This window comes from Rhinichthys klamathensis, unplaced genomic scaffold (assembly GCF_029890125.1).
Source record: "Rhinichthys klamathensis goyatoka isolate OS25496 unplaced genomic scaffold, OSU_Roscu_1.1 h1tg000549l_1, whole genome shotgun sequence".
Lineage (NCBI taxonomy): Eukaryota > Metazoa > Chordata > Actinopteri > Cypriniformes > Leuciscidae > Rhinichthys > Rhinichthys klamathensis.
The window spans coordinates 182,697-195,949 of NW_026607020.1; the positions used below are offsets into that span (position 1 = coordinate 182,697).

General features: G+C 38.9%; 1 protein-coding gene across 1 annotated transcript in view; it reads left to right on the forward strand.

The window, feature by feature from the left end:
* Positions 1-13,253, forward strand: part of adamts6 (ADAM metallopeptidase with thrombospondin type 1 motif, 6) — an 88,795-nt gene that overhangs the window by 25,770 nt on the left and 49,772 nt on the right. Inside the window, exons 8-10 of the mRNA XM_056238987.1 lie at positions 2,535-2,640; positions 4,512-4,658; positions 10,843-10,984. Coding sequence (XP_056094962.1) covers positions 2,535-2,640; positions 4,512-4,658; positions 10,843-10,984 — 395 coding nt within the window. The remainder of the gene's footprint in view (positions 1-2,534; positions 2,641-4,511; positions 4,659-10,842; positions 10,985-13,253) is intronic.

Here is a 13,253-nt window from a genome sequence, read left to right on the forward strand (position 1 = left end):
CGAGCTGCTTGCCAAAAGGAACGAATTGCGATCAGTCTCTTTACGACTTTCCCATGTACAATGAAAACATATTGTGTCAAGCCATAACACACAAAGGACAAAAAAGCAGCACAAAAGTATCATAAGATAAGTCTATACAACTTGTGGTATATATCCATAGTCATATATGAGGGACAGACAGGAATTTAAGTTATTCACAGATAATTTTCCAACATGGCTCTCAAAATTTAAATGAACCTGTGCATTTTCAAACTTCAAGAAGTGTTAAGACCCCAAACACCATTGGTTCTCACATTCTCGGATGTGACACAAAAATGGAAAATTGACATTTACTTCTTGTTCTTTTAGTTCTTGCGCAGTACCTATTTAATTTTATAAGCCCCAAAAGTAGGTACTTTTACCTTTAAAGAACCAAGGTCTCCTTGTTGATTTCAGTTTGCAAAGATAAACTACTCACCACATGTTTGATCCAATCAGAGGCCAGAGCAGGCTACTTGGATCTTGGATGGTCCTCCATACATCTAGCTTTAGGGTTTTGTGTTTTCTTCCCACCAATCACCAACAGATGTAATCTGGTGAGAATTGTTCTTCTCTCCCAGGCTGGACAGAGGGGGAAAAAAGAACTAAGAGACACCTGGATTTTGCAAAAGCCCATTTCCCCACTTCATAGCTTCAAGGGAACCCCCTCCCCTTAACAGAAGCAGCTGGCTTTGAGACTTGAAGACTCAATCTTTGCTCCATCTTCTTCTATGTCAGGAAGAAACATCTGATGTGTTTTGTAAGACATGGTGTTAAATGAAGACTTCTTTAGGACAATTAAAAGAATAATTAGTTCATTCTTATTGCTTAAAAAATATGGAATATAGTGCACAAGTCGTATGGCCTACTGTTATGATCATTTTGTGGTTGGATTCTTTTTGATGCTTGAAAGCCCCTATAATTGTGATTGCGTGGAAAAGAGCGACCAATATTTCTCAGAATTTCTACATTTTTCATTTTTGAGTGTATTTTTTATTTAAGTTTTTTAATTTTAAGTTTTTGTAGTATTTTCATCACAATTAACCTGCCAGTTGTTTGTGGTGACGGCAATCCCAGAACAAACACAGTGGGAAAAAAATAATGGGAGAAAAAATAACTCCTTATAAATATACTTTCAGCAAATTCATTCTTTAATATTAAATAACTAAAATGTATACAGATTAGAAATTGCTTAATCTAATTAAAATTGACTATGTTAGCCAAAATTAGTTTTTGTGCGTGTGTGTGTGTGTGTGTGTGTGTGTGTGTGTGTGTGTGTGTGTGTGTGTGTGTGTGTGTGTGTGTGTGTGTGTGTGTGTGTGTGAGTTGGTTTATGTGATTTATGAGGACACAAATTTGTATAATGACATGTGTATTACACTGGTATTACAACTTATGGGTGGTTTATGAGGACATTTCAAAAGTCCTCATAAGTCAAATGGCTTAAAAAACATAAAAAACAATGTTTTATTAAAAAATTAAAAATGCTGCATGTCTCCTGTGATGGGTAGGTTTAGGGATAGGGGCAGTGTAGGGGGATAGAATATTTAGTTTTTACGGTATAAAAACCATTCCGCCTATGGAGAGTCCTCATAATGCTGTTGCACCAACATGTGTGTGTGCGTGCGTGCGTGCGTGTGTGAATTGTGAGTCGAGTCTCCAGTGTACTTGGCATAATGTTCTTTGAATGACTTACGAGTTGCTGTCTATGGAGAGTGTTCTAAATCAGTCAATTATGATGTTACATTTCAGTTATCGTGTATGTAGTCCGTGGACAGAAAGACTTGAAAGTTTTATGAGATTAAGTGCCCTATGCCAGTGCTGCCACACAGAGGTGGCTTGCTACATAAGTTACAACATAAAAACAGAGTAGATTTAATGTTTCCTTCATTCCATACATATTAAATAACAGGCCTGTTTATTTATGGCAAGGAAAATGACAGTGCAGCATAACCCTTAAAGTACAAACCTCTCGGAAAGCCAAGTCCCTGTAGGCTGGGGACCAAAACACTGTCAGTAGTAAATTTCAGCTTATGTCAGTTTTGTGCTAATATCCAAAAATTGTCAACTAAATCTCATTTGGAACAAAACAAATATAACAGGATTAAGAAAACAATGATTTCTTTGACTCTTGAAACCTTGAATACTAAAAACATCTATATTTTTTTGGGGGGGCAAAGTGAAATGTTTTCTTGAATTCTGAGCTCTGGCTTGCATTACTAGGTGGTCCCTTGTTACCAGATGTAGAATTTATAAATCTAACCCCCTTGTCTAGACATTTTCCAGCTACAACATCAGTTGTTTTTTTATTTAATCGTCTAGCCGTTAGTGTTGACCCACCCCCTAGTGATTTAAAAAAAAAATTCGCATAAACTTTTCACCAGCTTCAAGTTCAGTGGTTTCGAGGTTAATGTGAAGAATCTCATTTCATGGTGGTGACTCAGTGTAGCACTTCTACACCTTGACCTGACCTCATCTCTCTGTGTGTGTGTGTGTGTGTGTGTGTGTGGGGCCAGGTTTGGCGTCTGTAGCCGGAATGTGTGAGCCAGAGAGGAGCTGTAGTATTAATGAAGATATAGGCCTTGGCTCTGCCTTCACTATTGCACATGAGATCGGACACAAGTAAGTATGTTTTCTCTTTCTATTTGTATATTGTCTAAAATTGTTGTTAATTAGTGGTGTTTGCTAAAGCAAACATACGTTTCTATTGTTCATGAAGTAATTGAACCTTAAATTGTCTTGTTTACAGTGAGTTTATACATTTGTGGTCTTTTGTTGTCCATAGAATCAAAAACCTAGGAGAGGAAATAATTGGGAGATATATACGAGAATGTTGCAAGCCAGATTGAAACTCATTTTTCCTGCATAAGCACCAGGACTCAGTGTTTTAATTCAAATAATGACATTTTCTAAAAGAAAACCTAAAAAGTATTTTGATGTAATCTTCTGTTTTTATTATTGGTTAAGAATTGGTAAGTATTCAATTAACAAAGTATATTCAATTAACAAAACTTTTATTCGCCAAGTGAAGGTCATGTGGTGCAAACATGCAGACACATGGAGACCCTCACGACTGTGTCAAAACAAACAAGTCTCTTAAAATGTCAGATCATTTTTTTTATGACAAGGTACAGTTCATTCAGACTGTAAAGGGTCGTGTGGTGTAAAAAACGTTTCTTGATATTTATAAATGAATAAATGTAATGATATTTGAAAAAAAAAATATTATTTATACTTTAAAAAAATATATATGTAAACACTTTTTTGAAAATAATGATCAAGATGCATTCAGGGTGTTTAGTGTTTCAAAACCGTATGTTTTTAAAACATTTTTTTAAAGATTGTTTTTCTTTTCTTTGTCTTATTTTGATGCCTATATTTCAGAGCAGTATCAGGTTGAAGTGGATTGCAGGTTGCAAGTGAATAAGCTGAGATACAACTGTAACTGTTTAGTGAATTCAACCCTGAATGTTTAAAGAGATGATCAGGACTCTATTAGAGTCCTTGTGGTTGAAAAATGACTCAATATTCTACAAATGACGCTTTCAGTTCTCATAGGATATTTGTGTCTGGATTGGTTTTATTGTGGTCATTATTATGTATATTCCTCAAGCCAAAATGCAAAGCGTGTACTGCCTGCACACATATTTATGCAAATGACAGTCTGAACAAATGAACCCTATCCTGAAGCTTAGAAAAATAACCATGATCTATTGGTCTACGTAGCTTTTCGGCTAAGTTCAGCGAGATTGCAATTTCCTCTATTATGTCTTGCGTCTGCTTCTGTTGTGGATCAGTTGTAAAAATAGCCGCTACTTCTTGTGGGGAAGGTTTCTCCCGCGCTGATTTATATTGAGAGTAGAGTGAAATGTCATAAATGTGCGCCTTAAAAAAACACAGAGGAATTGTGTGATGTGGTGGGGAGGGGGGTTATATGCATTATAAACTGATTTTGGATAGACCCTGGCCGGCAACGAAAGCTTCGAGGTCTTGCTGTAAGGTGATCTAACTTTTTCATACAATATCCAGACAGATATGTAAGGGAACAAAATTTGCACGGCTCAAATGATGTATTTGTGGACTTGCCGGCAAGGAATGTGGCTGAATGCTTCAGCAGTCTTGTACGCCGATGGCCCATGAGCAGATGAAAGCAGCTTGGAGGAACGGGAAAAGCAGGCCAGGTTCATTAAGAGATGACTGTCCAATTGAGGTCTGCTCAAACGTGTAATTATTGATTGACAGCCCGGGATCAGGGTGGTGATTACAACTTTCGCCCTCCTCCAGAGCTCCAGACAGCCCCTGACCTTTGACCCATCTGTCCTCTTCTCACAGCTGTTACCGAGTCAGAAAAGGCCTCTCTTTACAGCTTAGCTGAAGGAGACGTCCTCCGCTCCTGATCTTTCAGAGCTGCCCAAGCTTGTTGCTTGTTTGCGGGGTGGGCCTTGTGATTGACATGATCCATCAAAGCTCATGATCTGCCGCTTGTCTCGCAGTTTCGGCATGAACCACGATGGGATCGGGAACTCCTGCGGGACCAAAGGTCACGAGACAGCCAAGCTGATGGCGGCCCATATCACAGCCAACACCAATCCCTTCTCCTGGTCAGCCTGCAGCAAGGACTATATCACCAGCTTTTTGGAGTAAGTGAAAAGAGGATTTGAAGAATGCTTCTTTTGTCTGTAATGATTTTATAAAGATTTTATAATCTAAATGTTAGCGGTCTTCAAGGGTCCAATTTGATTGGAAATCCTGAGAACTGAGCGGGTTCGAAAACTTTGACAATAGGGAAGAAAAGTCTATTGCCGACTTTAAATAAATGTGCTTTTACCAAATGGACCCGAGAAGACCCAAATTCCTTTAAAATATGCCAACTTTACAATATTTTTTTCGTGCATTCAACAGTTTTATCATTTCAAATAAATACATATTAAATAATTCTATGACAATGTTATTATCCCCCTTCTTTGTTCCCTCTCAGTTTGTGCTTCTATGTAAATTCTCAAACCCTCCTGGATACTGGTGTATGCAGCAGCATTTCATTCAAACTGCAAATCTCCAATACCTGATGCATTTAAGAGAATGCATACTGGGGTTTGCTTAATATTAAAATCAAAGGGGACCTATTATGCCCCTTTAAGTCTCAGGTGACCCTAGAATCTGTCTGTGAAGTTTCAGCTCAAAATACCAGACAGATTAATTATTACGTCTCCTGTAAATGCCAATTTTTCAGCGGAAGGAAAAACATTCTTGTTTTTGTGCATGTATCTTTAAATGCAAATGAACCGCTTCTCCCCGCCCCACTTTCCAGAAGAGCCTTTACAGCTCGTGCCTCGGACACTCTGGCAAAAACAAAACATCTGTTTAGTTTCGATTATCATCTCTACAGTATCACTGTCAGGGGCGGACTGGCCATCTGTGTGATCTGGAGTATCACAGAACGGCCGGTACTCCAGGACGGCCGGCGGGCCGGCCCACCACCCGCCACACACGCAGTCATAACCTGTTTTTTCCCCCCACTAATCTGTTTCACACTCCAGTACTGTAGGTGGCAGCAATGCACCTTTAAGTTGGATGCCAGCGCGGAGCATTATCAGCTCGGCCCAAAAAAACTGCGATCGCGGCCGAAGCAGCTGTGCGGACTGATCTCGATCACGCGAACATTATTACACAGAGTTGCGCGATCCACTGAGAAGCATTTCAATTCAGCCCAGAATTCTCTATCTCTATTTTAAACCCACAGATGGCTGTGATTTAAGATAGTTAAAAGCCAGATTAAACAGCGCTGATATTCTCAACATCTTGACGCAAAAAAACAGGTGAAACATTGTTCCAAGAACAAACCAGTTAGAAGACATTTCACTCCACAACTTATGAATTAACTGTAACTTAGTAAAACGAATTTTTTTGGCAGAAATGTGCCTGTATTCATATTAAAAATGCTGTTATATTAATAGTCATGTAGGCCTATAAATGTAGGCTATTAAATGTAATGCAGTAATGTTTTGTGTTTAGAAGTTATGGCAGTTTATTTATTTATTTTGCATTAAATATTTATACTAAATGTTTATGCTACAATAGGTTTTTAGAGAATTATATATATATATATATTACAAATTTTTCACCAATTGTTGAACCAGAATATCAAGATATTTTATTATTTCGCATATGATGGTGAAGTAAAGGTAAAGGTAAAGGTAAGGTAAAAAAAAACACCACCACGTTATATGTATAATAAATATTTTTGAGTATAGCCCTTCTAGATTATTTTATCCCTTGAGGTAGCCCTCACACACAAAAAGGTTGGAGACCCCTGGTATAATAGTAACTAAATGTTTTATAATTACAAGTTTGTGTAATTAGGGTTTCTGTAGCCAGTGACATTTCATTATTTGTATTTTATTTTCAATGCAGATGTAATGGCATTGTACATTTTGTTGTTTTTATTTGAAGACTGAGGCTTCATTAATAAACAAAACCCCAATTGTCATCATTGTTTTTGAGATATTACTTGCTGTGAATACCTTGTCTGATATAGATTACAGTATTGTGGCATAGTATCAGGACATCCTAGTGGCTAGGGGCGAATGGCTGGATGATGGGCCTATTTGGGAGAAAGTCCAGGGCTGTTTTTTAGCCCCAGTCCGTCCCTGATCACTGTCATGGTCACGTGACTTTGTGGTTCTTCATCTTCATGAAAGTTTATTATCTGCATGCGTTTTAAAACCAGTCTAAACTTCTGATATATGGTTTTCTGAGAGCACACACGCGAAGCTCGCGCACAGAAAACTGGATGTCAGATGGCGCGTCCCATGAGTATTTAACTAATTTGTCTTTCGCCTCTTATTGCATTTAAACTGTCAAATACACACAAGGTTATGTCAAAAACACACAAAGTTCACATAAACACAGTCGGTGATGTAACAGATAAACATGGCGGACTGTGTACAGATCACTCAGGGGAGGAGCTAAGGTAATAGGGCAGATTCCGTCAGTCAATAATCTTTTACCTTGATTATCTTATCATAATCGTCGGAAGCCAAAATCAATTATGACTAATCGCACATCCCTAGTTTAGAGTATGCAGATAGATTCTTTTTATGCTTTTACTCTTTATTTTCCCAATATAATGCATTATGCCACTTTACAATTGGGAAAATTGTGAATTTATTTTTTATAACCACATAAATGTGCTTGATTTGAAAGAGTTCAAGGCTAGACGAGAGCGTGGTTGATCTGTAGTAGGCAGTCATAGGCAGGACTGGGAATTGTTAGCCTAAAGTAAGACGAAAGGAAAGAATAGTGGTTGCCATGGCTGTCAAAAAGTTTTCCTGGTGAATGACCTCATGGAAGAAGATTAACATCACAGCCATCGCTTGCATCAGAAGCTTTATCATCGTGTGCCAACTTCCCACACAAACACAAAGACACGCTGCTCTGTTGGTTTGGGATGAACTCCCTGTTGTATAATCACACCGTGTCATCTGTGACCATTTCGGATTGAGGTTGAATACTTACCTTCCTTTTTTGGATTTGCTTAGCACCGAGCAATTCATCAATAATGGGCCTTCTCTAAAATCTCAGGTTGATGTAATCTTTGGCAGTAAAACAGCTTTGCTATGATAATGCTAGTCTATTTCCGCAACATCCCCATCTAGCAGATTCTGGATGTGTGGATGGGTCTTTTCTCGCCAGAAACCGGTGGGTTTGGCTGTAGATTCCGACTTGTTTCAGTGTACTTGTTTGTACATGTACAGTAGGAACTTTCAATAAAGAAAGAGGCTTTTGAAAAATGCCTACTGTTTGCAGCAGTCATTATTACTGTTAGACTGATCTATCGAACATATATGCTCATCTTGAGATCGACATTGACAATAAACATGCCTTTTGGCCGATTGAAAATTAAACATGTCACTTCCAAAGTATACAATAAACATAAACTTTCATTCCCAAATATTTAAGATAGTTGTAACGAAAAATGTTGAGTAAAAATTGTGTAAAATAAGCATTTGATTGGATTTCTGTTCTTTCTCAACCATCGTCCACCCTGTTCTTGGACAAGATAGTATCGCTTAACTTTAATTAGAGGCCCCGTCTACACCTGTTATTAATGCGTTTTGGTCGATCGGATCACAAGTAGACGAGGGAGACACATTCCCATTTACACCTGGTGTTTTAATCTGTCTCTTTTGTCCACTTTCAAACAATTCTGTCCTGGTTTCTTCTAGGGGAGGGTCTATGGGCAGGTAAATGTATAGGCTTTTTCAGATCTTTCGATCTAATGGACGCAATAAGCTTGCGCAATTTACATATGAACGCACCCGGAGATGACAGGAAAACATACAGAGAGCAGCAGAGTGAGTGTGTGTTAGAAATCACAAAAGGTGAGAGAACATTGTGCTTGGTTTGTTTTTCATCTTCAAACCAAACTTGGGTTTCCAGCCGACAAAGTTTAAATCCCTTCTGGCTAGCGCACCTCCCGTAATGTTTGCGCATTAGGTCAGTAGGCGGAGAGAAGACGCTCTTTTGTGGCTGTTCGAACGCATTCGACCACATGAACGTCTACACTACGAAAGCAATCCGGTCAAATGCGTTTTCAACTACCTCTGGAAGTGGTCAAAAGTGGACAAGCTCAAAATGTTTTAGACCCGTTTACACCTGTATTTAGCCTCGTCCACTTGTGATCCGATCGACCAAAACGCATCTTAATACCAGGTGTAAACAGGGCCTTAGACACAACATGGCCAGTTATTTTGTGTATTTTCGCTCTGTCAAAGAAAATGATTCCAAATTAAGATAAAGCAGGATCAACCGTTGCGTGTCATCGAACAAGAAAAACGGACACAAACACAGTCAAACTGAGCGATACAAACGGTAAAGTGTTTTATGCTAGATATCAGTGCTCTTGGAATCCTGCTTGTCCAATTATGTAGATTAGAGGACCAGAACTAACTGTTATCTGTGTTATCACTAGCTTAACATTTTTCGATATCGATCAAACACTAGGTAAACGATTGCCTTTTTTTTGTGTGATTTCCTATTTAACTATTTGTTTTCTATTAAGTTTTCTTTCATTGCTGGCATATCTGCTCGTGTGAATGAGTTTACCCAAGGAAGTTTTGTTGACGTCAAATAAACATGTCCATTTTTAAAGTGACCATTTTTGTCTTTCTCTAAAAAAAAAAAAACAGTCTTTGTTTGTGTATTCCAATACAAGAGGACATATTCAGACTTGTCTTTCTCCCCAGCGAGGGGTTTATTCTACCAAAACACATGGGAAAAAATAGAAAACTAAGGGGATGAAACCAAATACAACATTAGTTACCCCCAGGCTAGAGCTCATGTGTTTCTTTCCTTTCCAATGTATTTGGTTTAGTTTTTTAATTAGATTAGACTTCCAGTATTGTGGTGGGAAGCCAGATATCCCTGTTTCACCTAATGCTTCCTCTAAAAATGCACTACAGAAACCAGATCCATGTTTTTTTTAGACATCTAGATATATTTTTGAATGCCTTTTTGTCAATGTAATGTATGATTTTATCAACCGCATTATTTAACTATTTTACTATATTAAGCTAACAATAAAGTAGGGGAAAATTAGGGCTTTCATTAACCGATGTTATGCGAGCAAACGTAATTTTTTATATATGTTATATGAAAATATATATATATATATATATGTTGTTGCAATTTTAGTTTAAAGAAAGCTAAATTCATAAAAAAATATTCTGATTTAAGAACTAGGTGATTTTAATGAGCTAAGCCCCAGTGCACACTAGCTCCGGCCCTCTTTACATGAAAACAAATAGTTATAATTTAAGGTTTCCATTTTTCCATCTTCAGACCAATAAAAGTTAGACCCGTATTCCATGTAGAAAGTGTCTGAAAATGTAATGGCATACCGTCAGAGGGCGAGTGTGTCTTGGCTGATGCAATGTAAACTCGCTCTCTTTAGAGGCAATGTTGCTTTTAGCAGCGCACGGTGGGGTGGTAGGTTAACATGCTTTAGGTTGCGCGTTCAGTTGCAGCAATCATGCGAATGCCAGACAGGACCTAGAATAGAGCCGCCTGCTCTCCAGCAGTATGAAATGTTAGCGTTTATGTTGTTAGCGAGCCCACTGTTCCCTCAGAGAGAAGGAGAGCGTATTCCGCGGCATGCTGCTGGCAAAGCGAGCGGGATAATAATTGGCTGTTTTATTCCGGCGGACAGCAGCAGCGTGGGGCGGACACGTCTCTCAGCCGCTTGCACACGCCAGGGAGGGGGGAAAAGCGTCCGTAACAGGGACGCCGAGAATAAAACAAGATCCACTTCTGAACCCAGAATAAACACAGTCCAGCAAAACATGCACTGTCTGGCCTCTTCTTGGGCTTTATTTTTTTACTTTGTTCACTGCAGACGGAGCAGTGGCCCTTTTTTTTTTGAGGGTTTCTTGGGAGCGTTCATATTTCTATCTGACTAAACAGACTAAACACAACTCTTGACTGGACGCGTAACCTCCGGTACCTTCTGCGTTTTTTTTTTGCTCCTTCAGTCGCTTTCGTCATTTTATTGGCTCTTCAAAGGATTCCATAGGCGCACCGCAGTAGGCCTACCATATAAGTCCGAATCTCAGCCTTTTATGGCCACTGTTTGTCATTCATGCTTCCTCCCCTCATTTTGCTTTCTGCTTTTTCCAGGTTTCTCACTCGCTTATTCCCATTAACAATACACCTTCCCATTTCGTTTCATCTGAGCTTTTGGCATTAAACACTTTTTTTCCTCTTGTTGGTAACAAATGAAACCTCTGTAGAGGAGCCAATCCCATTAAAGGTTTGTTTTTTTGACAGCTCAGGTCGGGGAACGTGTCTGGACAATGAGCCTCTGAAACGAGACTTCCTGTACCCCACTGTGGCTCCAGGGCAGGTGTACGATGCAGATGAGCAGTGTCGTTTCCAGTACGGTGCCTCCTCCCGTCAGTGCAAATATGGGGTAAGAAGGCTGCAACACACTATCATGCTCTGGGAATGTCGTTCTTACATGGTGACATTTGTTGGCTCAGGGACCAGGCAGAAAATGAGACAGTTTGGATTAAACCAAACTGTTTTTTTTTTTTTTAAATAACAATATGGCTTTAATCATAAAGTATTCATTAAAAGAGAAAAAAATTAAATGTAAGTGTGAAATATTTTTGCCACTAGTGTCACCAAATGCAAAAATAATATCTGTTTTCAGACAGGTTTCCCAAACTCATGCCATTGGTTGAGACAATGTTTCTGTGTCGGACTGGTCTTTATACAGACGGAGCAACAAATACATTTTTTACAGACTTCTGTTCTAAACATCCGCACACATATCAACAACCAAAAATGAACTTTTTGCCTCCGCTCCTCCATGAGGGATACGAGACCCGTGCGTCGCGCAGGTGTCGCTCATCATTAATCACGCCTCGCGCCGCTCTCTCACACGGCCCTCGGCCTCGTCCTGCTCACCACAGTTACCTCTTGAGCTCGGAAGGGTTCAGTTTGAGCAGATCCTCCTTACCATCATCACTGTCCTCGTCAGAGCTCATTTCCCAGTACATTCAGCATCTGGCTAATATTCGCAATCTCAAACATATTCTCAAAACTATCATTTTCAACATCTTAAAAATCTAAATTAATATATCGCTGACAGCTTCTTCACCAGGTCCACCATAAAGTGTCAGTGACACTAATATTGTTGAGCCATTTCAAGTTTTGCTGATGATACTTCCTATTCTTTTGTTTTCTGCCTGCGGTAACTATGAGTGAAACGTCACTCCATCATTGTGTATCAGACATTGCCAGCTTGTGGAGTAAAGATGAATTGCACTTATTCAGTCATCAAAGATTCAATTATTGTTGTGCAGAAAAAATATACTTACACTGTTACACATATCGGGTCGTTAGCGACCCTATACAGTTTTGGGTAACGCTTCCTTTTACAGTCCTGTTACCCATGTACCTACAATGTACTTATTATAGTAATTATAATTACTGGGTAATAACTAGGTACTAACCCTGAACCTACCCCTAAACCTACACCTAACCCATGTACTTACCTTATATTAGCCAGTACTTTCTAGGTAAGTACACTGTAAGTACACGCAAGTACTGTACTGTAAAAGGAAGCGTTACCCAGTTTTGTACAAAAAATGAATGGGAAAACAGGCATTCTTTTATAATTTTATTATTTTTTTCTTGTTCTATTGATTTATAATGAATTTATTGAGGAAACCTAAGAAGGTTAATGTCTAACTTTAAAAAATGAATGAGGAGGAGGGTAGTGAATGACGTCCTGGGTTAAAATTCAGGAGAAAGTTGGTGACATTTTTGAATTATGTACATAATGCGGTAGATGTTGGATTTTTTAAACACTGCAGAAATGTTGTTCTGACATTTTTAGCATTACTTAAAGCTGCATTACATAACTTTTTGGGGTTAAAAATTATCCAAAATAAATTTGAGCAAGTACATAACCAGCCAGTGTTCAAAACTCTCTGCTTGCCGTAGCTCGATTCAAAGCGGTACGCTTGTAATAATGTTTTTAATTCCAGTGGTACTGGTAGATTTCCGCGGGAGATTCAAGCATGTCTTTGCATCATTACGTTACATCTGTACACATAAAGAAGAGTCTCGGCTAGTAGGCAATATTGCGTGTGAGGATGGTGGAGATTTATAGCCTAAATATTCAATGTAAATACAAATGTTTGTCCTAACCAAGTGTGCTTTGCTAGAAAATGACAGGACACAGAGTAATATAATGTGAACACACATCAGATATGTGCTACATTCTTGATGCTTTACCTGTGAGGTCAGAACCTGCTGCATATGTATTAAATCCAAGAGCTGATTTTAATAACACTGGACGATTCAGAAGGCGGTTTGGACATAGAGAGCAAGACAGCTACTTAAAGAGCTCTGAGGAGACATGAAGCCGGAGGTCAAGCAGTTATTTTTACCACTGACCCAGAGGAGACTAGCCAAAGGACATGATTTGTTCAGCAGGCAAAATTACAAGAAGAGCTCTCTGATGTACAGAGCAGTGAGGGAAAAAACGTGCTGTGAGTGAGTGCTGTGGTGTCTCATTTGGACTTGTAAAGAATATATCGAGTTTAAGTTTTTGTAACACTTGCCCTGATTGTGGAGAACTTTTGGAAGCTTTAAGAAACACAGGTGATAGCAATCAGCTGAGATTATTTTCACTTCCTTTGAGGGCTAGAAGGGAGGCTGCCAAGTTG